The 19532-nt window shown below is 42.1% G+C and overlaps 1 protein-coding gene across 1 annotated transcript; it reads right to left on the reverse strand.

Annotated features, from left to right (window-relative positions):
- Positions 1–13830: 13830 nt before the first annotated feature.
- Positions 13831–15302, reverse strand: LOC134206202 (odorant receptor 49b-like). The gene is made up of 6 exons (XM_062681891.1): positions 14821–15302; positions 14509–14760; positions 14347–14446; positions 14173–14277; positions 13958–14113; positions 13831–13890 (listed from the first exon to the last, which is right to left on the reverse strand). Exons 1-6 carry the CDS (start codon positions 15300–15302, stop codon positions 13831–13833), a joined length of 1155 nt encoding a protein of 384 aa, XP_062537875.1.
- Between the last annotated feature and the right edge of the window lie 4230 nt (positions 15303–19532).

The following is a 19532-nucleotide window of genomic DNA, read 5'->3' on the forward strand; positions in this document are numbered from 1 at the left end:
TGATGGTAAAAACAGATCACAAGATGATTACCATGTTATTCTCATCAAATCGTAAGAGAGAGCTGCAGAGCTGCATCACCATTCATCAAGTTGCAAGCGTCAATTGATACGAGGTCTTCAAGCTTCCTCACTCCCATTAAGTGAACCATCGGTGCTGCAACATTCCCAGAAACCCAGAAACCCAGAAAGTCTACCATGAAGCGCTCCAGAAATCAAAACTTCCAGGCTGCGATCTCATTTCATCGGTTGACAATTCGTTGAATAGTATTGTAAAACGAACGGAAGCGGCCGGCAAGATTGTTTTGAAGAAGAAGAGGGGACTATCGTCTGATCGTGGTCGTAGGAAACTAGCTGCTCTTATATGTAAATATAAGTTTTGGATGTCTTGGAAACCTTCAGCAAAATTTTCCGGCAAGTTGGCTGAAGCCACATCTAAGCTTGGAATGAAACTAAGGTTAGATGAGGAGAAACAATGTGAAAAGTTTTTCAAAAATCTTAATCAGTATCCGCATGGGGCTCGTATAAGTCGTACGCATACCTATTTGAAAAAGTATCGGGAGCCGAAGAAAATCGGCCGTTTCTCAATCATCCCTATAACTAGTTGGAGGTCATCAATCGATAAGCAAATCGACGGGTTACCGGAACAGATATGTGTAACGGATGGTCATATTGTACCGTCGGCCTCTCTCTCAGAGACATAAGTAGACTTCTGAACAGTATGGCGAATGGTAAGGCCTGCGGTCAGGACCGCATTCCTACCGAATTTTTAAAATACGCTGATCCTTCTGTATTATCCGAGCTAAAAACATTGCTGGAAATCGTATGGACTGAGAACCAACTGCCCGATTCATGGAAAAATAACTTAATTAAAGGGGACTTTTTATTTAAAAAAAAACTATTTGGATCAGGCCTCAACAGTGACCATTTGAACAACGTGGCTTTGGAATTTGTGTTATTGTTTAGAAACAAACTCGATTACCATGGGGTACACGGAATGGGCTCGGAGTAGACTTGACTTTTAGTCTAAAGACTGTCAACGGTCACAAAAAAAAGCTTTATAGCTCGATAGTGGAAGTGGTTGTCGACTGTAACTGCCTCGGAGTATTGTTTATCGTCTATGCAGTCTAATTACCAGCTAAATTAATTCTGATCCGAAGTTTCGGTACCTTTATTGGTCCTTTTTCAATGGATTAAAATGATACAGCGTTGCATTGCCGTAAGTGTCCTTAATTAAGCATATCGCTTGAATTGTAAATCACTTTAAATTTTTAATATTGGGTTTTGTGATGTTTTCCCTGACCTCAATCAAAATTCCCTGACTTTCCCTGACGTTCCAGGTTCAAACTGAAATTCCCTGACTTTCCAGGTTTTTCCAGGTAGTCGACACCCTGTAATATTAAATACATAACCAGAATTGTTTTTAGACCCTTATTTACTCAAGCTCCTAGTTTATTAATATAATTTTTCAGAAAATAAACACCAAAGTATAAAATAATGTTTATTAAAATATTCTTCTGGAAATAACTTTTTTCGGACTCTTTAAAAACATTTACATGTAATAGGGTGAAATTTTTTAATCTAAAATGGATAATGGCACCATTGCTGATTGTGTATCATTTAGTTGCCAATTCTTTCTGCGAATGAATGAAAGTAATTATTTTTTTGAATTTTCATCATTGTAGTTGATTTTTTTTGCTGTAGAAACAGAACTGTTAAAGTATAACTCTGTTTTAATATTGTTAAGTAACAACCACAACATAACATATGGTCTGTCATATGCCATGACTCGTTCCCATCCCGGAAGGATGTGGATTATGAAACCAATCACTTTCCCTGGATTGAGATCTCTCTGGGCTAATTTTATTCCTCTTCATCCACCCCCGCTGCCATCGCAGCTTCAGCCATCATCGGTCTTTTGCCGTGAATAACGAACGATGCGATGGGCGATCGCATCAATTGCTACCGACACCACCGCATCCGACCATCATCAAGCATATAATAACAAAAAATGGGTCCTCTTTTACTCTCTCATGCATATTCTCCTATGCTATGTACGTAAATACAGCGAACGAACGAGAAAAAAAATGCGCGAGCAAAAAGCACGTCAGTACGCGCTGCTATCACAAACTGGAATGACTCACATATGGCAACACAAAGAAAATCTTCCGGTGGAGCCGAAGGCCCGTAGCATACAGCATTCTGATGTTCGTGTTAGGGATGCACTGGATTGGTTATATACTCTATCTTTCTACTACTCAGTAACTGAGTAAAATTGTATTGCCGTCTCTCTTCTTCCCACGGAAATATTACTCAATTTCCGTCAAAAGCAGGATTACTCATAGTTTTGAGTTGTCCTGCTTTTGACGAAAATTGAGTAAAATTTCCGTGGGATAGAAAGAGGGAGCAATACAATTTTACTCAGTCACTGAGTAGGTGAAAGTGTATATGAAATATTTATTGGCTTTGACAAGAATTAAAAATTTCAACAGCTTATCGTTATCGTTTCAATGAAATGGACAAATTGCTGGAGAGTGTCCGAGTCGATTGATATACAAAACTTCAAAATCCATCGAAAGATAAAGGCGCTAGTAACGTTCGAAATCTTCCCTTTCAGCGTAACGCTCTCGATTTCCAAAAATCTAAATGACACCCAGTATAGTAAAGTGACTGGTGTTCTCGAATCCATGAATAAAATCTTGGTGCATTTTTGCTGGTTCACGAATTCGAATTTTTTTTTTGCGTGAACGAGTGAGAATTCAACCATCGAAAAGGAGCGAACCATGCCACCATGCTGTCAGCTGCATGTCAGCCCGAAGCATTCGCTCCACTGGAACGGAATCTGGACAAACTTTCTTAGCGAAATTGAAAATCCACCGTGGTGAACTTTCACGATCCTCGTTAACCGACGGTTGCACATTAAATTTATTTCCAACAGTTTTTGTAGATGGGGCAATTCACTCCTGCGACAGAAACATCCTCCTCCCAAATTTTGGTAATTCCCAGTGCAGGACTCTAGCCAGTGCCTCACCACCGTGTTTAAACAGCTCTTTTGGTAGCTGGTCAAACCCAGGGACTTTGTTGTTCTTCAGCCGGCCAAACTCCTCCTGGATTTCTTGGAGATCCAGAGCCGGAAAACATATGTCCTGCGCGCGTGCTCCCAAGTTCGCCACCATACCGCCATCGTTCTCTGCCACATTGCCATCCAGGTGCTCTTCGTAGTGCTGTCGTCACCTTTGGATCACCTCACGCTCGTACGTACGAAGGTTCCCGGAGTTCTCTCTATTTATTATAACGAGCAATTCACGATAAACAGAAGAAATTATAAAGAAATCTATCCGATTTTGTTAAAAAAAAAAATCAATTTGTTTACTGAATATAAACAATTTAAAAGAAAAAAGAAGAATAGTGAAAGATCAGCCGCCATGTGATAGGTCAAAGTCAATGACAGTTAGTTCGGTAGTGAACTTCGCTTCGAAAGTCAGGGAACTCCGGCTTGGTGCTGTGTCGAATTATAACTGTGAACCATACATTTGCATCATAACGGTGAAGTAAGAGCCAGCGGTACGGAGAGCCTGAAATAGTTTCAAGCTATTACTTCACTTCACCAAATTTTGAAACAATTAGCTACCATTGCAAACGTGGCACGATTGATGTAGAAGAACTTCCCGGTGGTAAGTGCTGTAGTTTGCTGCGATCTACGCAACACAAGCAGCAGATTTTTCTGTCCACATACTGACCATTGGTACCAAGGGATGTCATAGATTGCGTCTGACACGGAAGCGCTCTGCAAAGGACTTATGCATCAAAAGATCACATCAAAGATGATTACTTACCGCCGACATGAGTGCCGATCCTAACATTGAGTACATCAAAATGTGTGACAGGATGAATACCAGTGAAAGAATCATTTTGAGCAGTAAATCCTGATCTTCGTTCGCCTTCAAATAAAAATTATATTCAATCAACTCATTCTACTCCATAATGTATAATTTGACAACATACCAGGATCAGAGTAATCAGAGTCAAACAAACCATAATGATGAACGTCCCAAATTGTATTAGCATATAAATATTAAGTGCTTTCTCCAAATAACGAACACTTCTACAATAGCAAAGTTGTATGAATAGGCAAAAGTTCTACTTATCCAGACCCTTAATTCCCGTCCCATATATTCATTGCTTGGCCTCATTTCATTCGAGATAGGTTCAAATGCGACTGAGTTGTAAAGGACAGGGACGGGAATAGCGGTGATGTATGACAAATTTTACCTGTAGATAACTTCATGTAGTTCAACAATGTCAATGAAGCCTTCAAATATAGATTTTTCATCCGTTAATGCACTCAAACGGGACACCTTACGACTTACTAATTCGAATAGATCAGCAGCATATTTTATCAAACTCCAATGTAAGCTATTTATCGGAGCAATAACTAATAATGCAATTATTAGTGCTATCCCACTGATGAGAATTACCAACAGCCAAAGCCAGACATTACCAGTGAAATCAAATAGGTAAAAGCTGCAATCGAATGTACAAATTTTACTATTCAAACTAATAATCATGATGAGTAACTTACTCTGCTTCTAGGATTCCATGTAGCGGAGATATTTCTCCCGTACGTAGATACTGAATCAATGTGAAAATTGGATTGGACGATATATATGTCAGCACTACCGTCAATTGGAATGTAATATAGAATTTAAAGTAACGATCTACAGATGACCCTAATTCATTGATCGTATTCAGAAAATCGGAATCCAAATCACGCCGGGTCGCTTGCAAACCAAAACGCAAATCGATGTACGCTTTTTCTAGCCACTGATGATGGGTAACAGTGAACAAAATCAAAATAATTATATTCAGAATAGAAATCGTGTCGACTACAGCTCTCATAGCAATTTTAAAACTAGGCTGCTGGCGAACGATGAAAATCATGCCCGGTAACATCATTGATACCAGGAACAACGTGATATGAAGCAATGGTTTAACGAGGCTCCTCTTCTGGTAGGGTTGTACCCAAAATCCCATAATCTGCAAGAGCTTGATGATTAACTGCATGATGGTTATCAGTGACGTACTAGTCAATGAATGCGCTTGAAAAATCCTCCGTAGTTGAAATGTAATCAAATACGGGTCTGCTAATCAGGCTGCACGTGCATTACATGTGCTTATTACCATTAATTAACTATGGAATGCCAGACTTGCTGAGTGGGGCTTCCGTGGCTCAGCAGTAAAATGCGCGGCTACAACATAGAGCATGCCAACATGGTGATTTGATTGTTGGCCCAGGAAATATTCGGATGAAACACGTTTTCGCCATCCCTGGGTGTAGAATTTATTGTCTTGTAAGCCATAGTATGTTCAAAGTCAAACAAAGATGGTACTTTGCTTTAATAATTTATGTGAAACTCCTTGATGAAAACTAAATTGTGTGAGGCAGAGTCCCAGTATGGGGTGCGATCTCAGTTGGAGAAAAGAAAGAAGAAATAAAATAATTGAACGCACGCGTTGACTGCTGATTCGAAATGAAATTATTAATAAATGACACGCGACTTTGTTGTAATACAGGGCGCAGCTTTTCGTTAACATAATTCTATTTTGGGATAACTTGCTATAATACCTATGATCGGGTTAGGGACAAAAGGTCGAAAAACAAAAGGTCGGAGGGTCAAATGATCGAAAAGAGCAAAAGGTCGAAAGGGACAAAACGTCGAAAGGTACAAATGTCTTCTTTCCATCACCCTTCTTCTTTCTTCCTTCCTTCTTTCTTCATATTTCTTCCAACCTTTTTTCTGTATCTTTATCCACCATCTTTCTTCCTTCATCCTTCTTCCTACCTTCTTTATTTCTGCCTTCTTCCGTCGTCCATCATTCTTGTTGCTTCTTCCTACTTTCTTATCATTTCTTCTTTCTTCCTCCTTCCTTCTTACGTCTTCCATACCCTTCTTGCTTCTCATTTCATCCTTCTCATGTCTTCTATATTCTTTCTTCCTTCTTTCTTTTTCCATCTTCCTTCTTCCTTTAACTTCCTTACTTCTTTATTCTTCCTTCTTCCTTCTTCTTCTTCTTCTTCTTATTGGCATTACATCCCCACACTGGGACACTGGGACAGAGCCGCCTCGCAGCTTAGTGTTCATTAAGCACTTCCACAGTTATTAACTGCGAGGTTTCTAAGCCAGGTTACCATTTTTGCATTCGTATATCATGAGGCTAGCACGATGATACTTTTATGCCCAGGGAAGTCGAGACAATTTCCAATCCGAAAATTGCCTAGACCGGCACCGGAAGTCGAACCCAGCCACCCACAGCATGGTCTTGCTTTGTAGCCGCGCGTCTTACCGCACGGCTAAGGAGGGCCCCTTCTTCCTTCTACCTTCTTCTATATTTCTTATTCCTTTTCTCTTCGCCCTTCGTCCTTATTTCTTCTTCCTTCTTTTTTCGTCCATGTTCCTTTTCCTTCTATTTACTTCCTTCTCTTATTTTCCTTCGTTCACACTTATTTCTCACTATTTATGTATTCTTCTTTACCCTTTCTTCCTTCTTTGTTTCTTCCTTTTCCTACTTCCTTCTTCCTTCTTCGTTTTTCCTTCTTCCTTCTTTCTTCTTCCCTTTTCCTAGTCCCTTCTCAATTCTTCTCTCTACATTGTTTCTTCTTCTTCCTCCCTTCTTCTTTCTTTGTGTTTCATCTTACTTCTTTCTTCGCCCTTCTTCCTTCTCCCTAATTGAATATTCTATCTTATTTTTTCTTACTTCTCTCTTCCTTATTCATTTTTCTTTCTTCCTTTTTCCTCATTTATTCTTCATTATTCCTTCTTCTTCCTACCTTCTTTCATTTTCTTTCTTCCTATTTCCCTCTTCATTTACCTTTTTTTCTTTTCGACCTTTTGTACCTTACGGCTTTCTCAATTCTTCTTCCTAACTCCTCATGCTTTCTTGCTTCTTCTTTTGTCCTTCTTCCAGCTTCCTTCTTGCTTCTTGTTTCTCCTTTCCCTCTTCTTCTGTTTTCCTTATTCTTCTTCTTTCGTTTTTTTCCTTCTCCCTTCTTTCTTCTTCCATCTGCCTTCTACTTTTTCCCTTCTTCTTTTTACTTCTTTCTTCTTCCAACTTCCTCCTTTCTTATTCCTTCCCTCTTTAACCTTCTTTCACCGTACTTCTTCCTTCATCTTTCATCCTTCTTCTATCTTTCTTCTTCCTCCTTCTTTCTCTTATCCTACTTCTGCCTTCTCTAGTTTTCCATACTCCTTCGCACTTATACAGGGGCTAGGCAAATGATTGAGATAGGCAAAATTTGGCCCAAATTCAAATCCTTATAACTTTTTGAAAAATTGATGGAATTGGACAAAACCGGAAGCATTCGACGGCAAATTTAGTCAAGATTTAGGAACATGCATGGTCATGAATACTGGCCACCAGACACCGGAGATGTTCCGGATTTTCGGAGGCCATGTCAAAAACACATTTTTTCTGCCGCTCCTTTTTTTGTGTGGTTGAAGTTACATCGATGAACACTATTTTCCTAGAAACTAGATCTTATTGAAAATTGAATGCGGTGCACCTGGAACCTACTACAGAGTGGTCAGGGTAACTGATCGTCCTGAATATGCTTCCTGAAGCATCTCCATGAAAAATCTTGAAGTTTGATACCCATATTGATAGGGTTCTGAACGTTTTTAAAATTGGCCACTTTCCCAGGGGCACCTGGAACCTACTACAGAGTGGTTAGGGCAACTGATCGTTCTAAATATGCTTCCTGAAGCACATCCATGAAAAATCTTGAAGTTTGATACCATTATTGATATGGTACCGGATAATATATACGTGATTGGAAGGATTTACATAATTGACCATAGTATCCGGAAACAGGTTTACTGAAATGGCCATATCTCGGATGTTTTTCAACGGATCTTAGCGCAACCGCCCGCATTCAATTTTCAATAAGATCTAGTTTTTAAAAAAATAGTGTTCATCGATGTAACTTCAAACCACACAAAAATACGAGCGGCAGAAAAAATGTGTTTTTGACATGGCCTCCGAAAATCCGAAACATCTCCGGTGTCCGGTGGCCAGTATTTGTGACTATCCATGTTCCTAAATCTTGACTAAATTTGCCGTCGAATGCTTCCAGTTTTGTCCAATTTCATCAATTTTTCAAAAAGTTTCAAGGATTTGAATTTGGGCCAAATTTTGCCTATCTCAATCATTTTGCCTAACCCCTGTAACTCATTTTTCTGCATTCATCTTTATTTTTTCTAGACCTTTGCTCCGCCATGCCACTATGGTCCAGGATACAAATTTACGCGGAAAGATGCATTTTACGCCAAAACTATTTTTTAGAAACGAAAACTGTTGCTCTACAAAATTGTTCGAAATAGCAGGGCCATCATTATGGTGCAACCAAAAAATAGAGTGGCCCATCATATAAAAAAACTAGAAAACATTTTTTTTTATTTCTCGGAGTATTGACATATTATGTCCTACAATGTCCTATTTTTCACGGATGTCACCTTCTGAAGAGGCTTTTCAAAACGTGTGTATTGCTATGAGAATATCGTCTGTATCTTCTTCCGTTGTCGAGTTATATCAATTTATTTGAAGAAACATGATTTTAGTAAAATTGGTAAAACCTAAGATAAAAAAAATAACATATCCGCAATTTTTTGACATAATAAGGAATATGAATTTCTCTTTCAAATTCCGTGTAAACATATTTTTTTGGTCTGTCCTAACCGGAGATATCAACTTATGAAAAAAATGTAATTTTGACTGAAAAATTACTATAACTTTTGATCGGAAAAAGATATTGAGCATATTTACGCATCAAAAGTTGCATTTTTTTAAACTCTTAAAGTCACCTGAAGACGACTTTTTCGAGAAATTTAAAACAAAAAAAGTGGATCAAAAATACTGTTTTTTGAGGTACACCCTGATCCAATTAAGTAAAATTGCTCTAAATCAGCCAACTTAAGAGCTACAGAAACAGTTTTTTTAGCAAAATTGATTGGAATAAGCTGCGCTACAACTTTGTAGAACATAACATGTCAATATTCCGAGACATAATAAAAATATTTTCTAATTTTTTTTATATGATGAGCCATCCTATTTTTTGGTTGCACCATAATGATGGCTTTACTATTTCGAACAATTTTGTAGAACAACGGTTTTTTCTAAAAAATATAGTTTTGGCGTAAAATGCATCTTTCCGCGCAAAATCTGTATCCTGGACCATAGTGCACTGATTTTCTCACAACTCCGTTAAAAATGAATTGGCGCGCCGCTGCATAAGAATTTTACACGCAGCCGAATATTTATTTCCACGCCGATGGCTATTGAACTGGAATTCCTCCGTCTCGAGGTACAATCTCGATCGAAAACGAGCAGTTAAAAAGGGAACGGGACAGCAAAGCTCCTTCTCTACGGAGCCACGTTTCCCCGCAAATTACCACGAAGTCCATACCTCTAACAACGTCCAAGACAACATCTAGCGCCACCTCACTGCAGGCGGCTTCCAACAACGGCTCTCCTACCACTCTCTCCGCCCCTCAGACTTCGCAGAATAGTCAGGCCCAGAAATACCCCAAAAACCCAGCGTGTCACCAGCAAAAAGATGGCGGACCTTCCGCCAAACCTAAACCACCTTTACAACGAGCACCCAAACACACTACACGCTATAGCCTCCAACGTACCAAAAACAGACTACAGTACTGCAACATATGTGCCGTTACCTGATCCGGTCAGCCGCGATACCTTAGGACCGGAAGCCATACCCCAACCGGAACCTTTGCATCGACCACGGCGTCCGGGGATAGTCTCGGACGAAAAGCACAATGATGTTGCCCTGGGAAGTCGGGACGACAGGGTCGTCCCCGGCACCTAGTGGACGAAGAAATATCAAGCAAGAAGAGCCTGTCCAGATCCCCCAGTATTCGCACCACTCCCTTGCCCCCAGTGTGGACGTCCCCGAAACCCCCCCTGCGCTTAGGGATAGACGGAGGAGGGCCACACTTTCTCCCTGCAAGCCAATTGTCAAGCGCAAGGTGTCCAGCCGCTGCTTCTCCGGAGGACTCCGAGGGAGTCAAACGTTTCTCGTTAGGCGTGCTCGGGACGCATTATATTTCCTCGATGGACGACGTGGGATACAAGCCATCGAGATCCAATGTGTCCAAACGAACAACAACTAAAATAGAAGACGCCGTGGGTACAGCTAACCTGTTCGGACACCCTGAAAATATTCTATCGGGTGGTAAGTTCCATCCTTTTCGGCCGCTTTTCGGGAACCCCGGGGACACCAACCTGGGCAATAAGTATCAACAGACCCAGGGTCCCAGGCACCCCAACCTGGGCTATAAGTCCTACAACTTCCAGAATTTGGCCCAACTCCTTCTTCTGACCCTCTTCTTAGATCCAAAAAACATCCAAATCTGATCATGCACGAGTCTCCCGTCAATAACGGCACCCCCCCGGTCTCTTCCGGGGGACAGCAACCCAACGCATCACTGATTTCCTCCCCTCTGACCAGCACAACTCGACTGGCATATCGAACGATTCGCCCCTACCCTCTACTGGTTCGGACCAAGGTAGCACACTTGCTCCCTTCCCGACCCCCACTCTTCCGCCGGAAGTCAATCTCTGTCTCCAGTGGAACATCAACGGCTTCTTGAACAACCTTCCCAACCTAGAACTGCTCACGCACGACAACCCGCCATGGATCATTGGCCTTCAGGAGGTCAATAGGGTTGTACTCGACTCCATGGACCGCTCCCTTGGAGGGAAGTACAAGTGGATCATCAAGGTAGGTTCAAATATCCGGCATTCGGTGGCGATAGGGGTGCTTCGGGATATCCTGTTCGATGTATTTCAGTTGTCGCAGTCCGTCTCCAAGGTCAGCGTGGTGAATCTCCACGTGCCCTGTGGCCCTCAGCCGTGTGGATAAGGCGCACCGTGTGGATAAGGCGAGAAGGAAGGCTCTGTCCCAGTGTGGAGATGTAATGCCAATAAGAAGAAGAAGAATAAGATTCTTGAAGCAAAGAGAAAACAGTGGGAGGATTTTCTCGACTAGGTCAACCCCGGCCAATCTGCGGCCGAACTCTGGGGAAAAGTGAACGCACTTAGCGGTAAGCGACGATCTTCCCCCATCCATCTTGACACACCGGATCGTACTATCTCCGATCCCCCTGAAGTGGTAAATGCTCTCGGGGAATATTTTGCTGGTTTAGTCTCCGTCAACGACTATTCTGCTAATTTTCAGCGGACTATTGCTAGCAGATCTTCGTCTCTCTCTCTAACTTTCAAGTCCCTTCGGATTCACAAAATGCCGCTTCCATGACTATTTCTATGGCCTTCAACAGGACTTGGACCCCATATCTCCTCCAACAGCTGATAGATCGGGGATTTCCCGGCAACCTAATTGCTTTTGTCCGGCATTTCCTCACAGGGCGCTCTTTTCAAGTTATGATTGGTAATCAAATCTGTGCTGCAGATGGACACATCAGCTGTCCGGACCGAGCCTTAAGTTGGGAGACCAGCTCATCCCCAACAAAAAAAATTTTTGAAAGTTCTCCACTTCCGCAAAGTTAAAGTAAGTTGTCGGACCAGAGTCAACCTGGTTCGGACCTTGTGTAAGCCTCATCGAACCAACAACAGGAGGTGCCGGTTAAAGATCGGGGAGGCTATCATTGATAGCCGCCTATTCTATGGCCTGGAAGTGACCTGTATCGCCCACCGTAACCTTGTCGAAACTCTGTCACCGACTTTTAATTCCTACGTTCGTGTCGCCTCAGGACTGTTACCATCAACACCAGACGAGTCTGCCAGTACCGAGGCAAGCATCTTGCCTTTACACCACCGTGCGCTGGCGGCCATCTGCCTCTTTCGCCGCAGCCACCTCCGAAGAATATATAATCCCTCTCCTGAAGGGGACCGGATTCTGTGCACGATGGCCGGCGTCGGTCTCCCCTTATTGGTGCGAGTACACTGGCATGGAGCGAGGAGCTGGCACTCCTCAACAGTCACTATAAACAGCTCCATAGCTTGCAACTTCCGCCGGGGTGACAATTCAATGGCTCTTAGAAGGTCGGTTCCCGAGCTTATCTCCATCATATATTGTTTGGCGAACTTTGACATTTTCTGCTTTCCAACGGAATTTCTGGACTCCACAGAAATTTTTAAAGCGAATTCGGGGGAATTGCTTCAAGAGCTTCCGGAACAATCCTGCAGGGATCTCCGGAGGAATTATCCGAGGGACTTCCGGACGAACTCCCTGAGGAACTACCAAAGGAATTCCTAGTGAAAAATTCGGAAGAAACTTCCTGAAGAATGTTAAGAAAATTATGTTGAGCTTTTTAGTGGAATGTCTTCACTTGTCATAAGACGAGTTTGTACAATCCCATTTAATTCCACAGATACGTGATGGAATTGAATGGGATTGTACAAACTTGTCTTATGACAAGTTCCTAAAGAATTAATGGAAGAATTTTATTTGAACTTTTGTACCAAATCCGAGAAGAACTCCTGGAGGAACTTTCCGAGGAATTCCTGGGGAAACTTTCCGAAGAATTCCTCGAGGAACTTTCGCAAGAATTTCTTGAAAACTTCCGTAGGATCTCCTGTAGGAAATCATGGAGGAACTTATGGAAGGACATCCGGAGGAACTTCAAGAGGAATCCCTGGTGGAGCTTGTGGAAGACTTCCTGGCGGAACTTGGGGAGGAATCCCAGGCGGATCTTCCAGAGGAATTCCTGGTGAAGCTTCCGGAGGAATTCCTGGCGGAACTTCCGGAGGAATCCCTGGCGGAACTTCCAGAGGAATTCCTGGCGGAACTTGTGGAAGACTTCCTGGCGGAACTTCCGGAGAAATTCCTGCCGAAACTTACGGAGTTATTCTTGGTGGTGCTTCTTGAAGAATTCCTGGCGAAACTTTCTGAGGAATTCCTAGAGAATCTACCGGAGGAATTTATGAGGGAGCTCCTGGAGAAATTTCTGAAGGAATTCCTGGAGGAACTTCCGGGGTAATTCCTAGAGAAATTTCCGGAGAAATTCTTGGAAGAACTTCCGGAAAAAATCCTGAAGGAGAAATTTCTATAGGAACTTCTAGAGGAATTCCTGGAGGAAGGAATGTTCTGAACAATTTCTTGATCAACTTCCCAACAATGTCGTTGAGGAATTTTCGAAGCATTTTTGACGCTTGAAATCAGTTCACCGCCGCCGATTACCAACGGCGTGACGCTGCCATGCCACCGCCGGTAAATTGTCTATCGGCGCACAGGTCTAATATTCTTTCTTCCTTTTTCGTTCCTTCTTTTTCCTACTTCCTTCGTTCTTCTTTCTTTTTCTAAGTTCCTTCTCACTTCTTTCCTCTTCTCTATTCCTTCTTACTTCTTCCTCCTTCCTTCTTCCTTCTCTATTTTGTCATCTTCCTTCTTCCTGCGCCCCTTTCTCAGATTACGGCAGTACTTCCCACTTCTTTTATTTTTTTTTTTCCTTTTCGACCTTTTGTCCCTTTCGTCTTTTTGCCCATTTTCGCCATTTTTATCCTTTCGACCTTCTGTCCCTTTCGACATTTCGTCTGTTCGACCTTTTGTCCTTTCGACATTTTGTATTTTGTATGCGGTGAAATATTTTCAACGTTCCACGATGAAAACGAGTCTACTCGATAGTTCCAAGTGGTTCCAACTATTCTGATAAAACGTATAGAGATTGTAAGAAACTCTTTTACATATAGAGATTGTAAGAAAACCTGACATCCGCTGGTTGGGCGTAGAGATAATAATAAAGAAATAAAATTAGTGATATTAGTAAGCAATGCAAGTGAACCATTCAATCACATTATTTATTACTGTGCACCATACATCTGCATCAGAACGGTGAAGTACGAGCCTGCAGTACGGAGAGCCTGGAACAGTTTGAAGTGATTACGTCATAGAAAACATCTAATCTTAGATCCGAAACTTTATAAATACCATTCCGAACGTGGCCCGATTAATGTAGAAAAATTTTCCGGTGGTAAGTGCTGTAATTCGCTGCGATCTCCGCAACACAAACAGGAGATTCTTCTGCCCGGACACCGACCATTGGTACCAAGGGACGTCATAGATTGCGTCTGACACGGATGCGCTCTGCACAGGACTCAGTTAGCAAAAGATCACGTATAAATATAATATACAAAACTACTAACCGCTGACATGAGCGCAGTTCCTAACATGGAGTACATCAGAATGTGAGACAGAATGAATGACAATGTAAGAATCATTTTGAGCAATAGGTCCCTATCGTCGTTCACCTGCAAATAACAATTTTTAATCAGCCATCCAACATAGTTTACTCCATGATATGAAATTTGGAAACTTACAAGAATCAGAGTAATTAGAGTCAAACAGACCATAATGACGAATGACCCAAATTGTGTTAGCATATATATATTTAGTGCTTTCTCCAAAGAGCGGACACTTCTAAGAAAGCAATGTAAAAATGTATTTTTAATTTACTTAAAAAAAACTATGATTAGTTTTACCTGTAGATAACTTCATGTAGTTCAACAATGTCGATTAGACCTTCAACTCTGGACTTTTCATCTGTTAGTTCATTCAAACTAGCCGCCTTGCGACTGACTAATTTAAATAAATCGGCGGCATGTTTGATCAAACTCCAATTCAAGCTGTTTATCGGAACCATTACAATTACTACAATTATCAGAGCTACCGCACTGAATGCAATTACCAGCAGCCAAAGCCAAACATTTCCAGTGAAATCAAATAGGTAAAAGCTACCAAGAAAACAAAAAATATTAATATTTAGATTCTAATTAAAAGACCAACTGACTTACTCTGCTTCCAGGATCGCATGTAGCGGAGGTAATTCTCCCGTTCGCAGATACTGAGTCAACGTGAATATAGGGTTGGACGATATATATGTCAGTACTACCCCTAATTGGAATTTAATATAGATTTTGAAATAACGATCTACAGATGACCCCAATTCAGCGATCTTTTCCCGCAACTCGAAATCCGAATCTCGTAGCCTCGCTTGGAATCCAAACCGCAAATCGATGTACGCCTCTTCTAGCCACTGCTGATGCGTGACAGTTGACAAAACCAAAATAATTATATTCACAATAGAAATCGTTTCGACTACAGTTCTCACAGCAATGGTAAAGCTCGGCGGCTGTCGAACGATGAAAATTATTCCCGGTAGCACCATCGACACCATGAACAACGAGATATAGAGCAAAGGTTTAACAAGGCTTCGCTTCTGGTAGGGTTGCACCCAAAAACCCATGATCTGCAAGAACTTGATGATCAGTTGCATGATGTTGCACAGCTGGTTACTGGTTGATGATTGTCCTAGATATTTCCTCCGTATTGAGGTATGATTGAACACATGTCTGTTAATTAGTCTGCATGGCACGTGTTTCACCACGTGCGCATATTTCCATTAATTAATTTTGGAAGGCAGAACAAACCATGCAGTTTTTGCATGTGAAAGTTCATTAAAACTAAGCTGATGGGTCGATACCAGTTGAAGTGAAGAAAGATGAGGCAAATTAATTGAAAACAAATTGATCGGAAATGTAACACGGAATTATTCATAAACCAAATGTAACATTGTTTTCATACAGAGTGTTGGATAGGGACTTCCACATAAGACTGAAAACTCATAAGCCTGAGCACGATAGGCTGAAAACCAAAAATCTTGCATAAAGCTGAAATAATAATGAAAGGCTTAAAAATCGAAAGAAACAGATTTTAATGAGGAAATCCACATTTGACGTTAGGCGTTAATATATCCACATATTAGTTTTCATAACATTGTAAGTTAATAGGGGCCCAAGTGGAAATAAATTGAACTCTTCTTGGCAATTCTTGTTGGCTTTAAAACTTTTGATATGGAATTATATTTTTTTGTCTGTACTACACACAGGGCTGTCCAATGACCTCCGCAGGAATGCATTCAGGGGATATTGAACTTGGATCCACTCTCTCATATTTAGCGAGCCGTTTGATGTAAGCCTTTCGGCGAATACTCATCCCCCTCCCTTTAACCTTGATCGTTTCGCGAGCGTGGGAATTATTCAACCTTCGGATTTCCGCTCCGGATTTCCCGAAGGTTATGATTGCGAAGACAATTAATAATGCGCACCTTGATCTGAGGAAAAATTGACCTCGATCGATCACTTCGTTCTGGCTAATGGAAGAGGCAGGAGTGATCGATTTATAATTGTCGCGCCGTGATGTGTTTTTGAATATTCGTTGAGTGTAACTTGTTTAATCGCCAAGTTGTGCGTAAAGTTAGTACGTCGACCGTAAGAGGGCCTGCCTACGTTCATCGCACTCTAGGCAGAGGCTAGCAGAAACCCAGTTCATCGTCAAATTGCGCCAACTGTCGGAAGTTCATCGACGCCGTCGCGAGAAGCCCACATACCGGAGGGAATCATCTGCGTCGACGTCAGCGACGCGAGCTTCGATCAACGGTACTCATCGAATGAACGACCGTTTGATTTTCGAATTCCCTCCACGAAAAGCGTACGCAAAGCAATCCGTAAGTAATCATGCATGATTAGATAAGTCCATGCAAAAGATATTTTAGTTACTAGATGAAGATTGTCGCTTCGGTTCCCTTTGTTCTGCTGTCCGGAACATGTTCGGTACCAAACTGTCAAATCGTACGGATTTTCCTTCTTTTCCTCGCCAGCAAAAGATGTTCCGGACAGCGACAATCTTTATCTGGTAACTAAAATATCTTTTGTCCATGCGCATGGCTCAGTTTCCGCCGCTACCGAAGAGCTGGAAGTAAGTAGCGTGCCAATCGAGATTTTCACGTGGCTGTCCTTAGTCCCCGCGCTTGCGCTGACAGCCACGCTTCTGAGCACACACACACACCTAAACCTACCCGTAATGAACACACTGCACGCATAGCACTCAACACACGCCCCGACGTCAACTGCATCCGTCGAACGCGGAAAGGCGAGATAATTCTCGTCATAAAGCGGGATGCTGCTCAGAAGAGTGCTGAGTATAAAAAGTTGACAGAGGAGGTACTGGGTGATGGGGTTCAAGTGAGAGCCCTATGCCCAGTATCGGTCATCCAGTGCCACGGCCTGGATGAAATAACCGAAGCTGCGGACCGGGTGGACGCGCTGAGAGATCAGTGCAACGTCCAACTCCAGGAATCCGAGATTCGGTTACGTAATAGCTTTGCTGGGATGCAGGTTGCCACATTCCAAGTGCCTCTGGCTGATGCCAAGAAGGTACTAGATGAGGCTAAGCTGAAGGTGGGCTGGTCGGTATGCTCGTTGAGCATAATCCAGCCACCTCAGTCCTGCTATAGGTGCCTCGGCTACGGTCACAAATCCTTTGACTGTCGGGGTCCCGATCGTAGTAAGCTATGCCGCAGGTGTGGAGCTGAAGGCCACAAAGCTCGCACCTGTCAGGCCGCACCGAGGTGTCTGATCTGTCCCCCTAATACAGACAACAGACACCTCACCGGTGCACAGGTTTGTCCGGCCTCTAGAAGGGCCCAGACATGCAAGTAACACAGCTAAACTTAAACCACTGCGAGGCAGCGCAAGCGCTGCTACAACAGTCGGTTACTGAGTGTAAAGCTGATGTTGCCTTGCTGTCCGACCCATATCGCATCCCTGCTGGAAACGGCAGTTGGGTTGCTGACAAGTCCGGATCGTTGACAATCTGGACTTGCGGGCGGTTCCCCATTCAGGAGATAATATCATCTCCTAACGATAAGGGTTTCGTTATAGCAAAGGTAAACGGAGTTCACTTTTGTAGCTGTTACTATCCTCCTAGATGGAGTATAGGGCAGTATACTAGCGTAGTGGACGCTCTTGCGGTCAAACTAACTGGTCTAAAACCGTTAGTAGTAGCAAGGGACTTCAACGCGTGGGCGGTGCACTGGGGATCCCGGTTCACCAACGCTAGAGGTCATATTCTGCTAGAATCTCTAGCGGGACTTAATGTAGTCCTGCTGAATGAAGGCCAAGTGTCAACATTCAGAGGACCGAACGGTGAATCATGCATCGACGTGACCTTCTGCAGCGCGGGATGGACGTTGAATCCGGATTGGAGAGTACATGAAGGGTATACAGTTGACCCCTCCTTTTTCTCAAAAAGTATCAAAAATTCATCCGGTCAACCCAGAATCATAATTCTTATGCTAAAATAAGGCTCCTGTCAAATTTTCAGCTAATTCGGATAAAATTTCGAGGTGGCTCAAGTCGATTTAGTGTTTTTGCGCTATTTTCAATTTTGAAAAAAATCTAACGAGATATATAAATGTCGAAAACTATCGCAACAACCTCTATACGAAAGCTTTTGGTGTGCTCTACAAGTCTTGTGAACATTGCGATTCGTTCCGTTCACGTTTTGACCACGTTAAAGTGATTTTCGAGCTTTTAAGTGCATAAAAACACGGTTTCCCCTAAAAGTCGTTGTTCGAACAAAACATAAATCAAATCATATGATATTTGATGCTTACAACAAACGACTTCCAAATTTGGTTCATTTCACCTTAAGTCTGTATGCTTTTACCATTGAGTGCATCGTAGAAACAAGGGAAAACAAAGCTTCTTTGTTCGAACAACTTGTTTGACGAAATCCTAACGTGCAAATTTATGAGAAAGGTTCAGCTTCTGATTTTTAAGAATTTAATGGTAAATCGCACACTGTCAATTATATTGCATAAATGTCCAGGGAAAAAAGAGGAATAATAATATAATAAATTAGCAATGATCTGTCATGAATTCAAGAATTTCATAGAACAACGACTTTTAGGGGAAACCGTGTTTTTATGCACTTAAAAGTTCGAAAATCACTTTAACGTGGTCAAAACGTGAACGGAACGAATCGCAATGTTCACAAGACTTGTAGAGCACACCAAAAGCTTTCGTATAGAGGTTGTTGCGATAGTTTTCGATATTTATATCTCTTGTTAGATTTTTTTCAAAATTGAAAATACCACAAAAACACTAAATCGACTTGAGCCACCTCGAAATTTTATCCGAATTAGCTGAAAATTTGACTGAAGGCTTATTTTAGCATAAGAATTGTGATTTTGGGCTGACTGGTTAAATTTTTGATACTTTTTGAAAACATGAAGAGGTCTAGTATACAGCTAGTGACCATCAGGAACTTCGTTTTATGGTTAGCTATACCCCCACTGGATCTAGAGCTACGAGAAAGGTCAGAGGTGCTGAACAAGGATGGCGCACCTCACAGTTCGATCGAGAACTGCTGATTGAATCGCTACAGTGGGAAGATCGGACCTTGAACCTTAATGGTGACGAGTTGACCGATGTCTTGACACGAGCTTGCGACATGGCTATGCCAAGGAAGTGTAAGCCATATGGGAACCGCACACCAGCGTACTGGTGGACTGACGCGATAGCTAAACTTCGTAGATATTGCCTTAAAGCCAAAAGAAGACTACGACGTGCAAGAAACGAGTTTGATCGACTTGATAGACGCCGGACATTCCAGACAGCAAGCAGAGCTCTAAACTACGAAATAAAGTGTAGTAAAAGAGCAT

This window comes from Armigeres subalbatus, chromosome 1 (assembly GCF_024139115.2).
Source record: "Armigeres subalbatus isolate Guangzhou_Male chromosome 1, GZ_Asu_2, whole genome shotgun sequence".
Lineage (NCBI taxonomy): Eukaryota > Metazoa > Arthropoda > Insecta > Diptera > Culicidae > Armigeres > Armigeres subalbatus.